This window comes from Lactuca virosa, chromosome 4 (genome assembly GCF_052849685.1).
Source record: "Lactuca virosa cultivar CGN04683 chromosome 4, Lactuca_virosa_CGN04683_v6, whole genome shotgun sequence".
NCBI classification, from domain to species: domain Eukaryota; kingdom Viridiplantae; phylum Streptophyta; class Magnoliopsida; order Asterales; family Asteraceae; genus Lactuca; species Lactuca virosa.
Window position 1 is genome coordinate 246,865,678 of NC_136429.1, and position 12,501 is coordinate 246,878,178.

At 35.0% G+C, this 12,501-nt stretch overlaps 3 protein-coding genes across 3 annotated transcripts; 1 reads left to right on the forward strand and 2 right to left on the reverse strand.

Moving 5' to 3' along the window:
* Nucleotides 1-430: 430 nt before the first annotated feature.
* On the forward strand, nucleotides 431-7,838 carry LOC145105786 (uncharacterized). The gene is made up of 9 exons (XM_079042864.1): nucleotides 431-614; nucleotides 718-973; nucleotides 1,078-1,294; nucleotides 1,483-1,841; nucleotides 1,930-2,409; nucleotides 2,687-3,863; nucleotides 3,979-4,326; nucleotides 4,410-4,644; nucleotides 5,026-7,838. Exons 1-9 carry the CDS (start codon nucleotides 431-433, stop codon nucleotides 7,836-7,838), a joined length of 6,069 nt encoding a protein of 2,022 aa, XP_078898990.1.
* A 693-nt stretch (nucleotides 7,839-8,531) lies between these two features.
* LOC145105787 (uncharacterized) lies at nucleotides 8,532-9,002 on the reverse strand. Its single transcript, XM_079042865.1, has one exon. It carries the CDS (start codon nucleotides 9,000-9,002, stop codon nucleotides 8,532-8,534), a length of 471 nt encoding a protein of 156 aa, XP_078898991.1.
* Nucleotides 9,003-9,502: 500 nt separating this feature from the next.
* On the reverse strand, nucleotides 9,503-10,625 carry LOC145105788 (uncharacterized). Its single transcript, XM_079042866.1, has 2 exons — nucleotides 9,948-10,625; nucleotides 9,503-9,847 (listed from the first exon to the last, which is right to left on the reverse strand). Exons 1-2 carry the CDS (start codon nucleotides 10,623-10,625, stop codon nucleotides 9,503-9,505), a joined length of 1,023 nt encoding a protein of 340 aa, XP_078898992.1.
* Nucleotides 10,626-12,501: the final 1,876 nt, after the last annotated feature.

The following is a 12,501-nucleotide window of genomic DNA, read 5'->3' on the forward strand; positions in this document are numbered from 1 at the left end:
TTAGTAAAAGGTAAAGAGGTATGGTTAGCCCATGCCAATATTAATCATACTTAAGTAACAAAACTCTTTTTTTCTTTATGCTGATAAGTAATACTAATAAAAATAAAAATATACTAGCATCAAGAAGAAAACTATTAGCACCTCAGAAATTTGTCATTCCCAACATTCAATTATTAAGCCTACACAACGAAGCTTGGTGAGATACGTTATAGGAGATGATTGAAATTGGAAACCGTAAAACGGTTCATTTATCTCTTAAGATGGAAACAGATGCAGGGTTTCTTAGAGCAGAGTAATCGATGAGCTTCTTTCACTCCATCTAACCCACTTCTGCTACGTTAACGTAAATCTTTAATCGAAGTCGTAGTGAGAGAGATACCTTAGAATCATTAGTAACGAAGTTGTTTCTTTCAATTTCGTGAAGTTAGAAATGGAATTATCTTCGAGTTACACTGTTAATGTTAGACAAAAATGCTATATTCCTGGTGCAATGTTTGGTTCATTTTCATTCATCAACATTTTTTCTGGAAAAGAGGTTGTAGATGCTGAAAATGGCATGCAAAACATGATTGAGGTTGCGGTTACTTTGCGGATACTGCAGTTAATCTATAAAGGTATGAAACTATGTATCTAAAAACTCGAGAAGGCATGATAGAGAACATCGTTTCTTATAATATCCAAGCTAACAAGTTGTGAACTTGTTCCATTCTGTTACAGAATGTGCGTCATCAAAGCATAAGATTAGCATTGCCGTGTTATCTCCACACCCTGCTCAAGTTCAATATCTGCAGCAGAAAGTTGAAATGCACTACAAAAACAATGAGCTTTTAAAGGTAAAAGTCCGGTTTTTTCAAGATTACGAGGGTGCAGAAGATGTTACGATAATATCAACAGTGGGAGCTGATGGAGATGAATTCAACGAGCTCGAGAGAAGTCGACAACTGAACACTAATGACTATTTCAAATCGGAAAGGTGTGGGATCTATGAGAGCATGTTTAAATATTTTTCTTCCTTTTCTGATAACTGTTGTTGGACTATAGTGATTGCATGACATTAACATTCTGATGCTTTTTCAGACGCTGTCTATGGATTCTAGGAGATGAAAGGGCGCTCCTGAAGGGTGGGTCGTACTGGGAACCATTAATTCTCGAGGCTAAGGCTCGTCAATGTTTCTTTTTGGCGGATGAACAAAAGGAGCTCGCAAAGGTCGTAGTTGAAGTCAAGAAAGATCTTCATGAGCTTGACGAGTTACTTATTGGGGAGACCTCACTCTTCCAAAATACCACATGGAAGGTAATTCGGCTTTCTTGTTAGTTAAAGTGCGAAGCACCAAAGTTTTCCTGTTAGTAATTCTATATATATCATAGAAGATCATTCAAAAAATCTTTTATCGTTTCAATAGTTGGTCAAATGAAAGCTTGGCTTTTAGATATGTTGTTCTGTACCTTTAGTTCACCATGCATTCCATTTTCTTTGTCTAGGTTTTCTTTAGCAGCAAGTTTATAACATCATTTTCAAACATTGAGTCATTGGAGACCAAAAAACTAGTACTTCTGATGCTGCTAAAGCTTTCTACTGGGTGGAGGCCGAAACGGAGTTCGACTACAGCTTCTGTTAGTGGAAGCCCATATTCTGATCTTATGAGAGAATTCAAAGTTCAAGGATTGCATCTTCTATGTACTATAGACATTGTTAAGGATTCACATTATGTCCAAGCCTTGAAAGTTTGGGACATACTGCCGTTTCATGAGATCACAGAGTTAATAAAACGATTAGAACAAATCATCAAGATGTATACTCGGGAGTATATTAACTATTGCAAGGCAAGATGTGTTCAAAAGTATGAAAAATATCACTGTTACTCTCATCAAATTAATCTATTATATGCGTACAAACTTTCTAATTAATTTTGTTTTTCGAATTCTCAGGGGTTCTGAGTTTCCGTTGAACTGGCCTGCGACTACTGAAATTGTTCAGTATAAGTTTCAGAATACAAACTCTTGTGAGGAAATGTTTGTGGATGAAGGTGTTGAAAATGTGAAGGTGCGTGAAAGTTTGACACTAATGAAGTTCTACCAGTTTTCACATGGAGTAGTAAATAGTATGATCTCTGGATGTGATGGTGGGGTTCTTGGGCTTCCTATTGAGCTCACTGAACAAGAAAAGGATGTTGTTTCTTTTAACAAAAGCAGCTTCATTCTGGGAAGATCTGGAACTGGAAAAACTACAGTGTTAACTACAAAATTATTCCGAAATGAACAGCTTCACCATTTAGCATCTGAAGGATTTCATGAAAACATGGAAATCAATGAGGAGGTGATCAAGCAAGATGTGCTACATCAACTTTTTGTTACTCTCAGTCCAAGACTTTGCCATGCAGTGAAGCAGCAAGTTGGTGAATTTAATAGGTATGTAAGTCAAGTTGTATGCAAATAGTAGCAACCTTTTATTTAATTAAGTTATGTCATCTTAGATTTGTTTTTTTACTCATACTCTTAAATCAAATATGGGAAGAAGTTTTTTTAACATCAGTACTTTACTGCAACTACCAATCCAAACTGGCTTTAATGAAGTTACTTATGGTGTAATTACACCACTTAGATGAATATAATGTTACTTAGTTTCCATCTGTGTTCATGTGTATTATATAATGCATCTCTGATGATGACTTTTTGAAATATCCAGATTGACATGTGGTAGTTCATCATCCAAAAGCAGCTCAGGGGTTACTGATGATATTGATAAAATGATGTTGTCTGAAGATATTCCAGATCACTTTATTCATCTTCCCCAGAACAAATATCCACTTATCATAACATTCCATAGATTCCTACTAATGCTTGATGGAACAGTTGGTAGATCATACTTTGAGAGATTTCCTTGTGTTAGGCAGCTCCTTTGTGGCAATAACACAAGTAACTCAAGACTCAGTGTTTTGGAACAATATATGAGGTTCAAGGATGTTACTTATGAGAGATTTTGTTCACTTTACTGGCATCACTTCAACAATAAGCTGAGAAAAAGTTTTGACACCTCCACAGTTTATACTGAAATAATGTCTGTTATAAAGGGTGGATTAATGGCAGGAAAGGCTCCAAATGGGATCCTCTCTAGAGAAGATTATGTTGCTCTTTGTGATGCCCGAACTTCCATTTTGGATGCACAAAAGAGAGAAATGATCTATTCCATATTTGTTCAGTATGAGAAGATAAAACTGGAAAAAGAAAATTTTGATTTGGCTGATTTAGTGAATGATCTTCATCAAAGACTTGAATTTGAAGGGTACAAGGGAGATTATATGGATTATGTATATATTGATGAAGTTCAAGATCTTACAATGAGGCAGATTTTGCTTTTCAAATACGTTTGTACAAATGTTCAGGAGGGCTATGCTTTTTGTGGAGATACAGCCCAGGCTATAGCAAAGGGTATTGGATTCAGATTCGAAGATATAAGGTTGCTGTTTTTCAGCCACTTCCTTTTGGGTTCAGAAAAGGGAACAATGTCCAGGATATTTCAATTAAGCCAGAACTTTCGCACACATACTGGAGTTTTAAATTTGGCCCAAAGTGTTATCGACCTTCTTTTCCAGTTTTTTCCTTTGTTTGTTGATGCTTTGAGGCCAGAAACTAGTCGAATAAGTGGGGAACTACCTGTTCTTCTTGAAACTGATACAAGTGATAATGCTATTAAAACAATATTTGGAACCAATAAAGTTGGTAGTGATCAGAAAGTCATTGGATTTGGTGCTGAGCAAGTCGTTTTAGTTTGGGATGAATACCTTAAAGAGAAGGTAGTCAATATTGTTGGCAAGAATGCCCTTGTTCTAACAATCATGGAGTCTAAAGGATTAGAATTTCAGGTAAAATACTAATTAATCTTTTATTTGTTTTCAAATCTTAAAATGAATATTATTTGTACAACCACAAAAGCCTAACTTTATGATGCACTCAACTCTATATTTCATGTTTTTGTAGGACGTATTGTTATATGACTTTTTCACTACATCATCTTTCTCAAATGAATGGCGAATCATTTATGAGTATATGAAGGAAAAAGACCTCAACATGAGCTCTACTGTAATGTGTTCATCTTTCGATATGGAAAAGCACGTTGTTTTATGCAGTGAACTGAAGCAGTTGTATGTAGCGATCACTCGAACAAGACAGAGATTATGGATTTCTGAAACTACAGGTTTCTCTCAACCAATCTTTGATTACTGGAAAAAGTTAAGCCTTGTTGAAGTCAAACATTTGAATGCTTCCTTTGCTGAAGAAATGAAAATTCCAAGCAGTAAAGACGAGTGGAAAGCACGTGGCGTAAAGGTCTGATGTATGACCAAATTCTGTGCATTGAGAAGTTTGTTTGTGTTGAGGTTTTTAATGATATCTATTTTATTTAATTGCAGTTATATTATGAGAATAACTTTGGGATGGCAAAGATGTGCTTCATGAAGGCTGAGGACAAGGATTCTGAAAGATTGGCAGAAGCATATCAACTACGTGCAATTGCTGAAGGCATCCACACTTCAGAGGTAGAAAGGAAGAAGGTCTTTAAGGAAGCTGCTGAGCTATTTCAGTCTCTTGGAAAGCATATGTTGGCTGCTGAGTGCTTCTATGAGATGGAGGATTATAAAACAGCTGGTAATCTTTTACTTTCTTTCTACACTTTTGTCAAATCGATTCAATTTTTGAGGTCAACAAACTATCTCTTCCATATCAGATTTACATGGATACACGATTTAAGTCTTTAAGAAATATTAGCCCACTACATAATTATGAACATTCGTAACCGAATGGAGAAAAACGTTGAAGATTTGGGTCCCCAACAGTAAAATGTCCATACATACATACATACATATTCTCATGTGTTTCTTAGTATGATTACATTTATTGTGCCAACCACAATTTTTTTTTTGTTTCTCTTCTTGTACCTTAGTCCTTGTGGTGTACGTCTGTTACTTGTGGTTTGTTTTATTTTTTGTTTTATCTGATATTCACATTCAAAATCATGTAAACGTGCAGCTGAGGAATATGAGAAGGTTGGAGCTTTTGCAAAGTGTCTTTCTGCTTGCTCTGATGGAAATTTATTTGAAATGGGTATTCGGTTCATAGAGCAATGGGGAGGTTGTGGGGTTGCCGAGCAAGAGTTTTTGAGAAAAGGTGCTCTTTACTATTTTGGTGTCAAGGATTTGAAAAGAATGATGAAATTTGTTAGTTCTTTTCACTCAAAGGATGAGATGCGGAAATTCTTAACAAAAAAGAGATGCTTTGATGAACTTATATCCCTGGAAGTAGAATGGGGTAACATTCAAGAAGCTGCAAAGGTGCTTGACAAATGTGCTCTTTACTATCTAGGTGTCAAAGATTTGAAGAGTATGATGACATTTGTTCGCTCTTTTCATTCCAGGGATGAGATGAGGATCTTCTTAACAAAAAATAGGTGCTTTAATGAATTAATATTGCTGGAAATAGAATGGGGTAACTTTGAAGAGGCTGCAAAGGTCTCAAGGCTTAAAATAAATCCGAAAGCTGACCTTACTCGCATGGTTAGAGTTCACAAGGAATCATCACTTCTAATCCTGTGGCATGTCTTCATGAACTCTGTGGTTCTTCAAAGCACGGATGAACCTTTTGGACAGAAGGATGAATTACTACATGAGGCTGTTGTAATCGCCAAAAGTGACTCTAATTTCTTCCATCAGTTTGTGTGCAAAGAGGCGAGCATTTTGTCCGAAGGAAAAAATCAAGAAGAGTTATTAATAAAAGGCCTTGAGTTCATAGATTGTTACAAAAAAAATTCTTTAGCCATGAGTTTGAAGCATGTGAAGACGACTCATGAAGTAGACAAAATTGAAAAAGATTTGCTTCACCTAATGCGTTCCTTTTTCAAGTCTGTAAACCGTATAAATGAGCTTCAGATACTGCTAGAAATATGTGGAAAGTTTGTAGAAGCAGCAAACTGTGGTAACGAAGATAATCAATCAATTGAAGCAGCATTGAGCAGACTTTGGTATGTCTTCTTTGGATCTCTTTGGGCTCATGGGAATCGAGCATGGCCACTAAAGCACTTTAAACAGAAAAACAAGCTCCTTCATGATGCGAACTTGTATGTGGATTATTGTGATCCTTCTTCGAAGGATTCTGCATTGGTGCGTACAGAGATAAGCATTTTATCAAGTGTAGATATCAGCTTATATGACATGTGGAGATATTTGAGTGAAACACCAAAAGAAAAAAGCCTTATGATACACTATCTGCTTTCCCGAAGAATTCTTGATGTTTACCTCGGTTCGGATTGCAGTGTCAATGCTAGTATTGAAACATGGGTTGATGATGTGAAACTTAAGCATTTAGAAAGCGAGTTTTCCAACAATGTTGTCTCCATTGAAGGTTTGATTTACTTTTGGAGTTATTGGAAGGAACTGATAAGGGAACTAATCAACCAGTGCTCTACATGGGATCACTGTGGCAAAGATAGTAAAATATACACGGATTTCATTTCCAATTATTTTGGGATAAGGAGTTACGATGGAGATGAGAAAGGAAGCTATGTTGTGCTCAATGCTGAAGCCCATTGGGTGAAAAATATGAATCCTGTTATGCGTAGGAACAGACATTTCCACATCATTGATGCTTGTGAATTTTCTTCTGTGGCTTCACGATATTGGTGTTCGGAACTACTGTATGTTTCCGAAAAAGTGTTGAAGCTTCAGTCTATTCATGCTTATTCAACTGTGAAAAAATTCTCCATTCATCAACGTATGAAAATACTTGCAAATTATTTTAAAGTTACAAAATCACTTCAGAAATGCAAGCTTCCGAATGGGTGGCATCGTGCTGGTTGGATTATCGATCAATCTTTCAAATTTTTCGTGGATGAGTTCATGATCAATGTGTTTCACATCAACTGGAATATCGCCCAGTCAAAAGAAATGATATCTCTGAGGGGAAATGAAACATTTCTGAGTATGCTTAAAGAAGCAATCAACATAAACAGCAAATCACCCAAAGATCTAACATGTGGGCAGCTTGGGAGAATAGCAATGATAAAGCTAGCATACCGAATGATTGACTTCAATGATGATACTAAGAGAAAAGTTAGATATTGCTCTTCCCTGAACTGGAGAGCTTTGTTTGATAAACTCAAGGATGATAAATCAAGTTCCACAAATGTGGACTTAGCTATAAGTTTACATAATGTACTGAAAGAGACAACGTTTTCTGCAGGTTGGCTGAGAGCCGATGACTGTATGTCACCTACTTGCTTCTTATATCTTATAGAGCGTCTTCTAATCTTGTCATTTTGCTTTCGTGGTCACTTTTTCATGACAAGATCTTCTTGCGTTGAATGGCTTACTTATGAGGAACGGAGTGTGGGTTCAGATGTTGGCCATGTTATATCTTTGGACATCATGAAGGATATCCCTCTTTCTTTGGTTTCAATGGTTATGAAAATGTTGAATTCCCGGGATGATTTATTGGAATGGATCACAAAATCAAAGGAGTTGTATGACATTTTGGTTTTGCGATTAACTGTTCTTCTTTCCATGATCTGTGTAAACTCGGGAGAACACTATCATCATCTGCTTGATTCTTTGGGATGCCCTCATCTTGCATCTATACTGCCTTCTACATTTGCTGAGGGGTTAATCAAGGGTGTAAAGGAAGACTGTTTAGTTGATGCTCTTGCTGTTGCCTGTGAAAAGATAGACAATCCACTCGTCATTGCGAGTTTCACAAAAGATTCTTCAATGGTCCCATGTGGAAATGCCATATTTCTGAACATGGTGGAACAGGACTTTACCCGGGAAAAACTCATAAAATTACTGTATTAAAGTCCTGGGTTTCCACTTCTTAGCAATTTCTATCAAAAGCAAGCAGATTTCTTTTGTATACTTGGTGTATGATGAGTTGAAATACGGTTCACATTGTACAAACAGTATTTCACTATTTTGTATGTTGATATCAAAATAGTACTGCTAGGATGCCAATCTCATTCGGCTTTTGATTGGTCTGGATTTTATGTATATGGGCACCTTTTATGACTTTTAAATCTAATCTCACAAACCATTTTCCAAAAATAAACAAATGTTAACAAAATCATCCAAATGGTAAGAGTTTTTGGAGGCCACAATCTACGAAAATCAAAATGGCCTCCAGAAAATGTATTATTCATAAAAAATAATAAAACAACATCATTTTGGCTTGGTTCACTGGGAAAAAAAAGAAGTTGGCTGCAAAAATCTCATGGGCTGTGCCGCGGTTGTGGTCACCCGTATATAAAGGGATAATGACTTAAACGGGTAATATATTTTTTTATTTATACATTTGAACACTAATTTTTTTATCGTCCATATTTACCCTTTTCAACTTGTTAAACTGTACACATTCAGTCCTTATAACCGCAGCGGTGGAGCCAGGGTCACAGTAAAGGGGTATCCTGATTTTTTTTTGTGTAATATAGAATAAGAAAAAAAAGCCGCAATTTCATTAGATATAAAGTTCAACTTCCATAACAAAGTTACATTTTAAAGTTCACCTCTTCCTTCTTTCATTTTAAGAAAGCGAGTAATTACATTTTCAGTCTTAACATTCTCTAGTGTTTTCTTTTCTACACTACAAATCAAAGCATCATTCATAAAATCGTCACCTATTCTATTACGCAAATTGGTCAAGAACTTCATTGTAGAAAAACACCGTTCAACGGTTGCAGTTGCGACGGGCGAAACCAAAGTTAGTTTTAATAATCTATAAACCAAAGGAAAAGAGAGGTGCTTCTCGGTTTCCACCAACAAACGAGAGAGGTCTGCAATTCCCTTCAAGTTGAAAAATCTCTCATCATGGAGCAAAGAGTGATAATAGATATCAAGTTGCCCATTAAGTTGCGCCATTTCTGAATCGTCAAAATCGTTTTTGTATATCTCGCTTACCTTTAACAACTTTGCTTTAACAAAACTAGAAAATGAGTCACAATGACTCAAAGCCACTATGTTCTCCATCAACTCCGTGCCAACTTCACTAAATCTATCCCTAAATTCTTAAATTTGCATATCCAAAATTGTGTTAAAAATCACAACTTCAAAATGATGTTGATTAGTCTTATTGGTCCTACGCTTGCATAGGGTAACATAATATTCCGACATGCTTACAATTCCAATACTCTACTTTTCACAAAAAGCACATACCTTCTTCAAAATTTATGGAGACCCATCTTTTCTAAAAACCAGCAATGCTTTCTTTGTCTGTTTTAGTAACGAAGCCACTTCCAGAATATTTTGATCTTTTTTTTAAGATGCTTTGACAAGGTAACTGTGAGGCATAGAATTTCCAACATCAAGTGTAAAAGAAACATGAAATCAAGTGTCTTGAAATATGACAAAATACACTTTGCTTGATTACGGTTAGATAAATTAGATCCCTCATCTTTGACATATTTAACTATCGCAACAACTTCTGCAAACAAATTCACCAAACTTACAATTGTTCTAAAATGTGAACCTCATCTACTATCTCCAGCTTGAACAAGAGAAATCTCTTGATTTAACCCTCTTCCTGGTTCAGTTTCACCAATACCAATTTCAGATGCCACTCTTTCTTTTTGCATCTCCAGTATCATATATTTTCTCTTACAAGTCCCACAAACGACAGTAACCACCAAAGCTAGTTGTTCAAAGAATTCTTTAACGTCATCATGTTTCTTTGCAACCGCCATAACCACTAATTGAAGTTTGTGTGCAAAACAATGTATATAATATGCGGAACTGTTTTCATTTAAAATCAAAGATTTCAAACCGTTGAATGCACCACTCATATTACTTGCTCCATCATAACCTTGCCCCTTCACCTATATATTTAAAAAAATTAATAAAAAAAACTATAAGAAATAAAAATAAAACTAATATCGTATTAAAATATAAAGGAATTAATATTTTATGATTTCTCACCGGAGCCAAACTCAAGTTATTGTTGGAAAATACGGTATCGATGGCGGCTTTAAGAGTCAAAGAAGATGTATCCAACACGTAAACAACTCCAATAAATCTTTCCTTTACAATCCTAAGTCTATCAACATATCTCAAAACTATAGCCATTTGCTCTTTTTTGGAAACATCACTAGACTCATCAACTAAAATAGCAAACACATTTTTACCAATTTCATCACATATAGACTTGATTATCTCTTTTGAAAAGCAATCGACAATATCTTTTTGAATCGTTGGAGAAGTCAACTGTTCATTTTTTGGAGAATTTTGTAAAGCAACTTTAAAAATCTTCTCGTTATCTTCTCTAATCAAAGATAGGACTTCAATAAAAAGTCTTTTATTATTAGACTTTTCCGTCTCATCATGTCCATGAAATGGTAATGCATTTTTCAATAAAAATCTACAACTACAGATTGTAGTACGTAATCGAATTTCATAATTACATTTCTTAAGTTTCGTTTGCTTATGCAAGGCTTCACCAATTGATTGGTTTTTTCTCAATAGCAAATCACACTTTTCTTGGGCCTTATGAGGATAACTTTGAATATTACCCATATGTTTCCGGAATGAACCTTTTTTACTCCAATTATCAAAGCCTTCGGTTATAAATGCATCTCTTCCACCTTGTTCCCCTACCATCTCTAACCATGGAAAAAACCAGTAAACCATTTCACAACAAAACGTCTTGGCTTATTAGCTCCTTATTTCATCCCTTTGATTATGATTATAAGATGTAATTTTTTGGCTTATCCCCCGGGTCCGAAGGAAGATCATTCAAATCAAAAAGATTGTGTCACTTTTGGTTTTGGCATTGGTTGATTAGTTTGTGGAACTTGAATAGGTTCATTAGATTATGTTTCTTGTGGTTTTGGCATTGGTTGATTAGTTTGTGGAACTTGATTACTTTCATTAGCCCTGTTTTTTTGGAAGTTCCTTCACTATTGTTTTCTCCAACATATAAATGTCTTTTGAAAATTTTTTTAATAGCAACCTACAATCAAAATATATGAACTATAAACTTGATTTCAAGTTTCAACAACAATCAACAAATAACAACCTAGAGTCAAATTATCAATTATCAAGATATATCAACTATAATCTTGATTCCAAGTTTCAACAACAAATTTGAACAAATAGCAATCTATAATAAAAATATATCAACTATAACTTGATTTCAAGTTTCAACAACAAATAATCATTAAGTATTAACCCTAAGTCCCTAATTTAACAAAGTTAATTGTTAATTTCTAATTTTTCAAACGTAATGACAAAAAATTGGAATTTGAATTAACCTAAATACATAATAGGATTGAGTATTTTGGTTATACTAACTTGTTTCATTGTGATGTAGGAGTCGAGGAGGAGGTGGTCAGAATTCTCCCTCCGGTAGGCCGCAGGCGACGACCATTGAGAAGGGTTGTGATGACAAGATGTGCTGATGTCGACGATCGTAGGAAATGACAGAAGATGAGTCGACTTCGACAATTGAGAGAAATCGACGATCACATTCACATATTACGTCCTTTTTTTTTATTAAACTATTGGGCTTAATACCTCTTTGTTTCAATAAATTAATTAATGTGGGCTTAAAAAATTTGGACCATTTGGGCTAGTTTGTATTTTGGACCATTTAGAAATAACTTGAAACATTTTAGGGTAGCCAAAATTTTCCGATATAAACTGCAACATAAAACAAAATTTTCCGAAAAAATTAACACTACTAAAAAACTTTTGAGGGGTATCCCGGGATACCCTGGGATCCATAATGGATCTGCGTATGTATGATCGACTACTCCAGGTTAGCCGGTAAAAATGACTTAATAGGGTAATATATTTCTCACATTGTACACATTTAGACCATAATATTTTTTAACACATTTAGTCCTTAATATTTTTTTATTGCAAAATAAGTCATTTTTGTTTTTGTACTCATTCAGTACTTATGAATGATTTATTTAGGTTTTTCTCATGACATCTTACGTGGGACAATCATTAATGAGGTGTTTGGGGCTTTTGATAGTTATGTACATCGCGATCTCGACTACTTGGTTGCTTTGGTCATGTGTTCTGAATGTCATAACTTCTTCATATGATCTCGGATTTTAACGATCTTTATATCCATCTGTTCGTAGTTTAGTCTACTACAACTTTCGTTTAGATTACTTCCGTTAAAAAGTAATATATTTTTAATTATGATTTTTATATCCATACATTTTTTATGAATGCATGTATGGATGTTTTTTTTTTATAAAATCGTAAGTAAAAATATATTACATTTTAACTCTAGTAGTCTTAACGAAAGTTGTAGTAGACTAAAAAAACGAACATGTGGATATAAAGATCGTTAAAATCTGATATCATATGAAGAAGTTACGACGTTCAGAACACAAAACCTAAGCCAAACCACAAGACCTACGCAACCAAGCTTTCGAGATCGCAATGGACATAAGCATCAATAGCCCAAACACCTCATCAATGATTGTTCCACGTAAGATGTTGTGAGAAAAACCAAAAG